At 34.3% G+C, this 11,760-nt stretch overlaps 1 protein-coding gene across 1 annotated transcript in view; it reads right to left on the bottom strand.

The window, feature by feature from the left end:
- The window catches only part of CACNA2D1 (calcium voltage-gated channel auxiliary subunit alpha2delta 1), a 343,011-nt gene that overhangs the window by 173,439 nt on the left and 157,812 nt on the right, over positions 1–11,760 (bottom strand). Inside the window, exon 3 of the mRNA XM_081799703.1 lies at positions 4,453–4,512. Coding sequence (XP_081655829.1) covers positions 4,453–4,512 — 60 coding nt within the window. The remainder of the gene's footprint in view (positions 1–4,452; positions 4,513–11,760) is intronic.

Genomic DNA, 11,760 nt, shown 5'->3' with positions numbered 1-11,760 from the left:
CCAATTTATAACTTAGAACAATGTTGATCTTGATATAATGTAACCAAAATAAATATGGTATGTTTTTACAGTTCACATATTCACAATTGTTTGTTCCTCAATCAACAGAAGAGATGCATTTCCATGAAATGAATAAGACAGATGAAATAATTAAATACCTGACACCAATACCTATTAATTTAAATCCTATAAACACAAAACTCTTAAAGCAACATTTCAAAATGCAATTTGAGCAAAAGTGATTTTTTTAAAGATATAAAAACAATGCTAAATAAGGAGAACCAAGTTAGCATGATTGACACTCAATAACATTCAGCTTCACCAGAAAAATTTTCACCTTCTAATTTAGTTTCTCTGTAGAACTGAAGCTAAAAAAGGCTCCTCCAATGTTTTATTTACTGGCCAATTTCTAGACATCTGTACTCAGTCTGCACAGTAACAAGCTGATGCTAATAAGCCATACATAAAGATCCTACTTATTAAAATACAAATTAGGCACCCCTTATGTTTATACATGTGTAAGTACAATTAATATCGTAGGCTTAGTTGGAAACAAAATTGCTTAAGTTAACCAACCATTGCAATGTAATCAAATGAGATTTCAAATGCAATTGGAAAAGATCTGTTCAGTACAAATAACAAGAACTATTGCATGCAGAACAATTAGTTTTCTAAGCTTTTTTCTTTTTCCACCTGCCCTTAATAATTTGTCCATCATAAGTGACACGAAATGTGACCTTTAACACCCATAAGTTGCGTGGAGACCTGAAAGGCAGCTGGTAGATACAGCTTATTTACAAATATTGGTTTGAACTTGTAAATGCATGACCGCATAAATCTTAATCCATTTAGAGTGTATGCCCTTTGTTAGCTCAATTGTACATTCAATTGGGAACTGAGTGGCGCTGAGGGAGAGTGTGAATTACATGGGCCTTTTCTTGTTGCCAACATTTGCAGCATTTTAGAGCTTTGCCTTTTGTTCTAGCTGTTCCTGAGATTTCACTACACTAAAGAAATGGAAATGTTAATCAACATTTTGCCTAAGTAATATGAATGAATTTTGCCTACTTATCCTGGAGGAAAGAATCAGAATATTGTATCTTTGGGAAATGTTAACGTACCTTTAGGAAATGATTTCTGCCTTCTAAATCATCCTACTGTTAAATTATTAATGGTGGCATTAAAGAACTATCACCCTGATACAAATAGTTAAATATCTTAAAAGATAAAAGGATTATAAAGTTTAAAAAGAGGACCTTTTGGAATATGGTAGCACTTACCTTCAAATTAAACATTTTTAAATGTTTGGCTAAAGCATTGATAAAATTTGCAATTATTTTGGGTGGTCTCCTGAAAGAAGAGGAGATTTAATGTTGATGATCTCTAGTTTCTAGCCACAAATTTAAGTTTGATTTGTTTTATGGCTTCGAAGTATTTGTTTACCCTTGCTACATGACATGCATTGAAGCATCATCTGGTTTATCAGCGGGGAAAAAAAGGAAAAAGGAAAAAGTGTGTCTTATTGTTACAGTATTTGAGTTTAGGCAATCTGCATTCACATTCTATTCTTCAAACATAGAATAACTTAACGATATTTCAAAGGGCTCTTAAAATGGGAAGGACTGTTGTGAAGACTGGGTATGGCTGGCATGGTCAGAGATGGAAAATATCAATTCTCAGTGTGCAAACTGGGACAGCTATGTGTTCTGTGCACATTGTTTACAATCCTTCAAGAAAGGTACTCACGCAATGAGTTGACAGAGCTCTAAAGTGGACTAACTTGTTTTCCCTTTAACAATCTCTTTTGATGTCAATCAATATGTTCATAGGTCCTAAATAAATTGTGAGGTAATCTAGGGGGAAATTAAGAACAGAATTTGTCCAAGAATTCTCTTACATGGAGGTCACTATTTGCTAAGAACTCTTAACGCTTACTGAGAAAACCATTTACATTCTATTTAACCACGTAAGATTGAGTAATGGCTTCTGTGTCATGGTGGGACCAGTGCGTCCTCTTGCATGACTGATCCTAGCAGTGCTACTCGGTAGGGACAGGCACCGAGAGGGCAGAGAACAGGGGTTACATTTCAAGGTAAACTTTTCTACATTTTGACCTGTGTCAAGTCAAAATACATCTCAAAATTGCTGATGCATCATAATTTAATTGGCTTCTTTGTTTCTTTCTTGGCAATACGTAAATGATAGGGTGCTTTACAACTGAGAAAGGCTCAGATGCAGTGAAATATGGTAAAATACGGTAACAGCCTACACACATTGAGAGTTCTTGCGTCATGGACAAGGGTTGCCCATTACTTCTGCAAGGAGAAATGTTAATTTTGTGTTAATGACTTGACAATATCAAGGGTTTTACAATGTATCTGGAAAAGAAACCCTTAGAACCAGAAACCTATAACATGATAATTAAATGAAACAACACCAATGATATAAATGGCATTACTACATCCCTGCTTGCCACTTTATTCTTGACCACATTATTTCTCCTTAGGAAACTGAAAAAGACATATAACTAATAAATGACTATGAGAAATATTACCGAATTCTTTTAACACGAAGAAAAGTTTATGAATAGCAATGGAATCAATATATTATAAGCTGATCTGTATAAACTTAATGATTTTTTGAGTTCTAAGAATTACTCAAAATTTAAACTAAAACACCAATTGTACCAACCCAATACTAAGCAAAATAGAAGGTCTAGCTTTATACCCATTATGTCTTCACATTGCTTTTACTATGCCACCTCTGAGATGGGAGGAAAAAACCATTTCCATTGAATATTAAGCAGTCAAAAGGATATTTATTTGGACAAATTAGTTTGGCTGCTTTTTGTCTGAGAAACAACAACAAAAAATTAAAGTTTGTGTTCCTTTCATCTAAAAGAAACTAACAATATCGTAAATCCCCTCATTGGATGAGCTTACAATTTGCCCTCAATACTCAAACTTACATTTCTAATTTAATCACCATTTTTTTTTATGTATTATGGATGACGCCAATTATGTCCAATTATGAACTAAGCCAGTACCTACCTGACACCAACAACTCAGGCAATATGACCAATTGAGTAAAAGAACCAAACAAACTGACAAGAGTTAAACAGAGTCTCCAGCTGGTAGACTAAGTATTGGTTTAAGAAATATAAATTTGTGGAAAATATAGTAAAAATAAAAAACATCAGAAGCACGAAACATGGAAGACTAACCTTTATCATATATTATAAGTAAATGACATATCATGGAGTGTATTTTCCTTTGATATATAACATAATCATGCTAACACAAAGCAAAAGTGCTAATTCCTAACCCTCAATTTTGTGTTCTTTGAAGCACAACTTTCTTACCTTCAAACTTGACTTTTGTTTTACAAAACATTCAAAACCAATTTAATAGTACCAAGCTGTCACTCATACTCTAATTCTATTTTAAACATCCCCCAAATTAGTTATATGGCATTTTTCTATGATCAGAAACTAGAAAGATTTTCACTATAAATAAAATAATTCAAACATATAAGATAAATATTTTAACTATTAAGGGCAAACTTTTCCACTGTGCCCCTGGCTGTAAGAAGATTGATTGATTGACAAGATAAGTTGAAAGACTGAATACATTGATAGATGTATGAAGAGATATGTGGATGGATACACAGATACAGAGATAGAAAAAAGAAGATGGATGGATAGGTGGATGGATACACAGATGGAAAGAAAGAAAGATAAATAGATGATAGAGAAGATGGATGGATGGATGGATGGATGGATGGATGGATGGATAGATAGATGATAGATAGATAGATAGATAGATAGATAGATAGATAGATAAACAGACAAAAGTCATTACCAGGAGAATTTCTGCTATTTCTATAATTAGCTCAGTAATTCTTAAGGCACAAGTTTATCAAAAATATATATGGAAAAGCTAGTATCAGCTGGAACTTCTAAAAGTAGACCACAGTAAAAGAAAGATTGTTCTAGCGAAAGTGGAGCAAATTAAATTATAAAAGTTTAATACATTCATTCTTACTTCAATCACATTGCCCACCACCAAGGTGATGATAATATGCATATCACTTCTTACAAACTCCAAGTTGTTAAATGCAACTTGTTTTTCAACTAGTGTATCCATAATATCTACAATGGTGATTGAGATATTATAAATGTAATTCTATTTAAATGTAATTAATTTTATAAATAACTTTGATTATAGGAGAACATTTCAAAAGACTTGTTTGAATATGGAACATAATAAGCAAAAACATTTTGACTAACGTATTGGCTCTCATTACCCAAAAGCAAATTCCTTAAAGAAACAAAATATAGCCGAGTTTTGCTCATATAACATCTTAAGATTCTTTCACTAAGAAAATGTTAATGTAATCATAATGATCAAGCACAAAACGTCACTAATTAAAGTGGTTAAAAAGGGTCCTTACCGCAAAATCCTCTCTCCACTGGTGGGCTGCTTGAACCTTCTCTGCTTCCAAAGCCAAGCGCTGAAAAGGAAACATTATATCTTAGAATTCAAATGACCACATGAATATATACTTGTGAATACACAAAGCACTGGGGTTTTCAAATCAATTATAAGGACATAAAAAGCAAAAGAAACTCCTTATTTATGATTCATAATTTCTCAATCATTTAGTAATCTAATCTACTAGAGTTGATATATGTGTATTTACTCTTAAGTAATATAAATAACCTACTATTCTTGAATACCATGGTTTACTACCTCTGACGTTATCAGAAATGTGGACACCATGAGTACTTTCTTTCAATGACTAACATTGCAGTTTCAGAGAAAGCTTTAATAAGTAGGGTATATTCATCTTGGTAGAAGCCTGTTTTTAGTAAACCCTTCAAACATTTCTATATAAGTAGAAAGGAAATGATATTGAGAGACCAATCCATACGTGCTAAGCGCTATCCTAGGCACCTTCTTAATAGCATATTGAGTTTTGTTTTGTTTTGGCTTGGTTTTACCAAAAGCCATGAAAATGTAGTAATTTCTCTCTTGCTGAAGTACACTCTTATTAGTTCTTTCAGAGATAATCTGTAAGTACCAAACTGTCACAAGCTGTACATCTGAAAATGGCCTTATTTCATACTTGCTCTTGTACATTCACGTAGTTCAAGAATTCTAGCCTGACTCTTCCTTTAGCACTTTTAAAAACATTATTCCGTTAAGTACAGTTGGAGACAAAATGTCCATTGTCAGTCTGCTAATCACATTTTATAGATAAATTCTATTTTTTTCTTTCTCTAATAGTTTTCAGGTTTTTCTCTTTGTATGTCTCAGAGTTACTATTGCGCTGTCTGGGTGATGAGCTTTTACAAGAGACGGTGACATTTAGTGATGAACACAGATCTGAAACCAGACTGCCTGGGCTGAAATACCAAGCCTGCTACATACCAGCTGTGCAAACCTGGGAACTATCTCAGGTGCATAATATCAAGGCAGGCCTCGGGGATGGTTGAAAGGATTGAGTGAGTAAGATTTAATGCGAAGTGCTTAGAACACTGCGTGGTAGACAGGAATATAGATGTGAGCTATCTAACTTGGATAATTATGATTCCATTTGCACTCCATGTCCCTTTGTGAAGATGATTCAGTGTTAAGTTCAGCAGGACCTGCCCCCAACACAGCTAGAAGACAGTGGCAGAAACAGGAAGAACGTAACAGTAAATATAATAAATACAAATATTAAATTCATTTTTAAGAGACAGAAACAATCAGGTTAGGTTTTAGAAAAGTATAAGTCTTGTAGGGGATTACGATTACTGGTTCATGTTTTGATCTTTCACTATGAACTGTATTTCAGGGAGTGCTCTTCCAAAGGAAGTCCAGACTGCACTAGATAATGGAAACATATCTTCATGCCAGTGTTTATATTAGTTACTGATTTTGATGCCCTGTTATTTAATACTATGATCTGTTCACTTACTAAACTATTAAGTAGGTATTACCGATGACTATAAAATACTGCCAAATGGGAGATCAAAAGTTAAGAATTCCTAAGCTGAATTTAAAAGAAAAATTCTCCAGAGTGCTTAAAAGGAGAATGGTTTCAGTTTATCAGCCACTAGGCAAACATGGATTAAAAGAAGATTAGTAGGGGCTCCTGGGTCACTCAGTTAGTTAAGCATCCAACTCCTGATCTCAGCTCAGGTCATGATCTCAGGGTCGTGAGATCAAGCCCCTCATCAGGCTCCATACTGAGCATGGAGCCTGCTTAAGATGCTCTTTCTCCCTCTCTCTGTCTCTCTCTCAAAAAAAAAAAAAAAAAAAAAAAGAGAGAGAGAGAAGAAGAAGAGCCAGTAAATGTTAGAAATAGGACCAGGTAGAGTAACCAAAAGAGGTTCTCTATCCCTAACAAGAACAAAGGGCTAAAGAGAGTAAAACCAAGGGAAAAGTGTATGCCTTTCAGTGATATTGCAACACAATACTTCTGAAAATTCAAATTCAGTGTGAAAATGTAGTAAAAAGTGAATAAAAATTAAGCGGAAATGGAAGCAACGTCTCTGTAGGAAAACTTTAGGATGGGAAGATAGAGAAAGAAAAGACAAAATGCGAAAATAAACCAGAAGGCATATTCTTGACAAAATTCAGAATACAAGGCTTCATTTTTAACACGCAACACAAGAACAGCTAAACGTTCATATGTATAGGATGAATAATAAACTTAAGCATTTTGAGAATTTAAACAAAATACTGGGTAAAACTTACCTAAGTTAAATAAGTTTTTCGACTAAGAAATATTAGAACTCTAAAATGTCTTTAAGTCTTGGAGAGGAATGTTAAGATTTTTTCCTTGCGCAACACACCCCACGAGGATGCCATCCGCACAAACAAAACACACTAGGGGACATTCTCACCCACGGAGCCATACATGCTTTGCAAAGCTCCAGCTCAGACTACCGCATTGTTCTCTACTCTGGAGAGCATAAGGAAGTACGACTTAACTGATCTGACTCTGAATCACATGGCTTATGATATGAACATAATCCACGTTTAATAAGCCATAATGACAGTAATCATCACAGTTAATTATTTCTAGAAAAAAAAAATTGAAAGGGATGGACAACGGCAACAAACTTCTAAAAGACAATTCTCCTAGGAGGAGAAACCAAATCAGCTTTATTTCCTTATTGTCTCTCTATATATATATATATACATAATTTTTTAAACACTCATTTTATGAAGGAATGCCATTTATTGCAAGATTCTAAAATGGTTTTAGAAACTTAAAGAGATGTAGCTATGTATAAGGAAAAAAAAGGTATTTGAAAGGTTGGTGAAGCTCAAAAGTTGCTAAATTTTATATCACCAGCTTAGAAATCTATAAATACATAATCATGAAAATGCACTACTTTGCTTATGCAAAAATTAATGAAATATGTTTTATCTAGTAAATTTCATGATAAAGCATAAGACTGAACTTTGCACTTAAGGAGTCTGTCTTGGGGACTAATACAAATAGTTGATGATGGTGCTCTTTCTTGTGGCAAAAGACCAGCTAGCCATGACTTATAGAAAACTGACATGTCGGGCGCCTGGGTGGCTCAGCTGGTTTAGCGACTGCCTTCGGCTCAGGTCATGATCCTGGAGTCCCGGGATCGAGTCCCGCATCGGGCTTCCTGCTCGGCAGGGAGTCGGCTTCTCCCTCTGACCCTCCCCTCTCTCATGTGCTCTCTCTCATTCTCTCTCTCTCAAATAAATAAATAAAATCTTTAAAAAAATAAAAATAAAAAAAATTAAAAAAAAAGAAAACTGACATGTCTTCTGGACACTTCAAGTCCTTAATTAACTTCTATTCTGGTCAAGTGACATTTTAGTTTTAAAGCCAATGATCTACTGCTAAATGCCATTGGCAAATTGCGTTAAGACTGATAAAATTCCTACCTAATTAAATGTGAACATTTGCTCAGTATATAACTACAGTTATGGCTATGGCTACGTAAGTATATCCTGTAACAATAACTTAATTCAGAGTAAGGAAAATGTGGGTTTTTTCTCATTTAATTTATAGTACAGTTTAATCTAGTATCAAACATTAAAACCAGACCAAGTATAGATAGATACAAAAGACTCAACTCAGCATAAATACCTGTGAGAGGAGATGGAAACAATTCTGCTCTTACTAAGATAAACCAGACACATTCATTAAATGGCTTTATCATAAATGAAACAGCATATGTGTTTATGAGAATTCCTTGGATACAGAATGATAAGTATATATACAATGTCATGGATGTATTAATAATATATAAATCCCCGGGGCGCCTGGGTGGCTCAGTCATTAAGCGTCTGCCTTCAGCTCGGGTCGTGATTCCGGGGTCCTGGGATCGAGCCCCGCATCGGGCTCCCTGCTCAGCGGGAAGCCTGCTTCTCCCTCTCCCACTCCCCCACTTGTGTCCCCTCTCTTGCTGTGTCTCTCTCTGTCAAATAAATAAATAAAATCTTATATATATATATATATATATATATATATATATATACACATCCCTATCTACCTATTGGTTTGAGCATTTAAAACAGAAAATCATTTCAAGACTATTCTGAGGACTCATAAGCTTAAGAAAATGGACTTTAAGGCTTCTGACTCCAAAGCTTGTACTCATACTACAAGACCAACATTTAGTCTCCATTAAACCCATTAAAAATGTTAACATCACCAAACATTCAGAGAATATATACAGATATAATAGTACCAAAACCAGAAACACTGGTAGAAAACTATTTTAGGCTAATAGAAAATTTCCCAGCAAATTTTTAGAAATCGCTAAAGACAAAAAACAAAAACAGCACAAAAAATCATATGTCAGCTGGCGAACTGTCTTTACATAGGTCTTGCCCTCAGATTCTGAGAGAACACTGCTAATCACAGAGAAAGCTTTTGATATGCAGTGATCTGTAAGAAAAAAAAAAAGAAAAAAGGAGAAGAAGAAGACAAAGAAAAAAAGAAAAAAACAGAAATAGGGAATGGGAGAGGTTTATCAGATCAGAGAAAGATCATCTCCCTTGAAGGCCTATTCATTCTCAACCTTCACTTTTTGTCATATCCTTATCTCTCCCACTAGCACTGAATTCTGTCAGGTGATATGAAAGTCTAATAAAAGCAGTATAATTATACAGTGTATACTGAAATAATTGTATCATTCTCTTTAACAATACCTAAATATATTTTCTCTCGGAAATAGACTATTTTCTAAACCTCTATGTTATATGCTTCCTAGACTGTTAATTGCAGATGAAAAATAAAAGTTTTCTGAAATATTTAATTATAAAGAATTTTCATTTAATAGCTTTGAAAGGAAACCTTTAGGGATCATATGACAGTTCAGTTAGACTCCAACAATGTCAATAATCATGTTAATATCAAGAATGGCTTAGAAACATCATTCAAAGAAGCATCTCTAATTGAAAACAATTTCTTTGACTAGTGTATGGCAAGATTTTTCTTTCTAATAAAGAGGTAACAGATACACACAATAGACTAATCTAAATAAAATAGGCAAGTTAATGTAATTAATGTACAAATAGTTAACACCCAATAAGGATTAGCCATTTATTGTGTTATGCCTATGTTGGCAATTTTTTAATTACTCTAATGAGTTTTGCTTATCTTCATCGATGTTTTTAACATATCAAAAGAATCAGGATAATCATTTGAATGGTCTAACAATACCTTCTGAAAATAGCAGACTTGGGTGAATGAACAGACTTCTATGTTTGTTCCTACAGGTACAAGCAATTACTTTGGACGTATAATACTATAATGGGCATGCACTTTTCAATCAAACAGATCTGGTTTCCAATTCTGGTGCTGCTACTCACTAACTATGGGATTGTAGGCAATAGACTTAACATTTTTCAGCATTTAAGAATAATATCTACCTTTATATTTTCTATTTCTATGCTAAATATCTAGCACATTAGAAACTCAATGAAGTTTGCTTCTTTTTGAACCCTACAAACGTAACTTCATAGAATAGCCTATGTTAGAACTATAATCACTGATGACCACTTCAACATGGACATATATGAATGAAATGAATAGAAACATCTTAATGGTCCCTACATTTTCATTGTATTTTGCCCTAAATAAAAGCTCTTGCCTATAGAACCACATGGCAGTCCAAATGCAAATCAGGAGATACAGTGGTTTAGTATAGTAGGCAATAAAATGAGCTGAGTTTTATTTTATTTTTACCATAAACAGAATGAGAAAAGAGAGCAGATCATTAGTATTCTGCTTTCTCACCTTATTTCCTGAAATATTTTTTTTTAAAGATTTTTTATTTATTTATTTGAGACAGAATGAGATAGAGAGAGCATGAGAGGGGGGAGGGTCAGAGGGAGAAGCAGACTCCCCGCCGAGCAGGGAGCCCGATGCGGGACTCGATCCTGGGACTCCAGGATCATGACCTGAGCCGAAGGCAGTTGCTTAACCAACTGAGCCACCCAGGCGCCCAATGAAACTTTATTTATTTATTATTTTTTTATAAAGATTTTATTTATTATTTGACAGAGAGAGAATGAGAGAGAGAGAGAGAAGGAGCACATGAGAGGGGGGAGGGTCAGAGGGAGAAGCAGACTCCCCGCTGAGCAGGGAGCCCGATGCGGGACTCGATCCAGGGACTCCAGGATCATGACCTGAGCCGAAGGCAGTCGCCTAACCAACTGAGCCACCCAGGCGCCCTATTTCCTGAAATATTAAAAAAGGGAGTGAGGTGTAACATTTCTTTAGCATTCCTTATGCTGAAAGGAACTAGTGAAGACTTAACACCATACCTCCATATCTAATATAGTGTTCCATCTAAAAGGTAAAAAAATATACTTCTCTTTCCAATATCTTTAAGCAAATAATGGGAAACAATGCAGTGTTTCTTTTTTAATTCACATAAAATAATGCATAAACAATTTTATTTAAACTGATGTAAATACATATGCCCAGCAGAATTCTATCAAAGCTTTCAAGCAACTTCCTATATCCTGGTGAACAAAAATATCACTATGGACATTTTAATGTGTAGACAAATTGCTTAATGTGTTTTCTTAAAATCACATCTATTATACTTACATATTATTTAAAAACATTTCTATAAACATTGGTACTTTGAAAAAGACCTATTGGCTGAAGAAGTTGGGTTGGAAATTGGGATTTGAGATTTAAAAGTTATAAAATTTGAATAGGCTAACCAGGATGAGTTAAATGTGGCACATTTCAACACTTGATAACTGTGATCACTATATAAATACACATCCTGACTGGGAGGAAGATATATATAGGATAGCAAGTGTAGAGTGTGTTTACTTGTATTCAATAAATATTTACTAAATACTTGCTATAATGAAGTGTTCAGGAAATAAAAATATAGGACATAGTCCCTGCTTCTAAAGGGTATTTATACACATCCATATATCATATACCATAAAACCAGCACAGACACACACAGACACACACACACAAACAGATCATGTGATCAGTGTTTGACAGATGGTTACAAAATACATACCTTGTTAGTGGAATTTGCCACATGGAGAACACATTTTTAAAAGTAGTGCTTTTATCAAAAATGGAAATACCTCAAAATTAAAGAACAGGAAAGATTCTAAAAAGAGGGCATACTGCTGGCCATTGACACTTTTTTAGCCATGGGTCTTTTTATTTGTTTGATCTTGGGGGGAGATTAAAAATACTGAAAAGCATGGGAAAAAAAATAGCCTGAAATCCATT

The sequence above is a fragment of the Leptonychotes weddellii genome, chromosome 12 (assembly GCF_054177405.1).
Source record: "Leptonychotes weddellii isolate Sample4059 chromosome 12, ASM5417740v2, whole genome shotgun sequence".
NCBI classification, from domain to species: domain Eukaryota; kingdom Metazoa; phylum Chordata; class Mammalia; order Carnivora; family Phocidae; genus Leptonychotes; species Leptonychotes weddellii.
The sequence above is the reverse complement of the archived record's forward strand: the minus strand, read 5'-3'. Positions and strand labels throughout refer to the sequence as shown.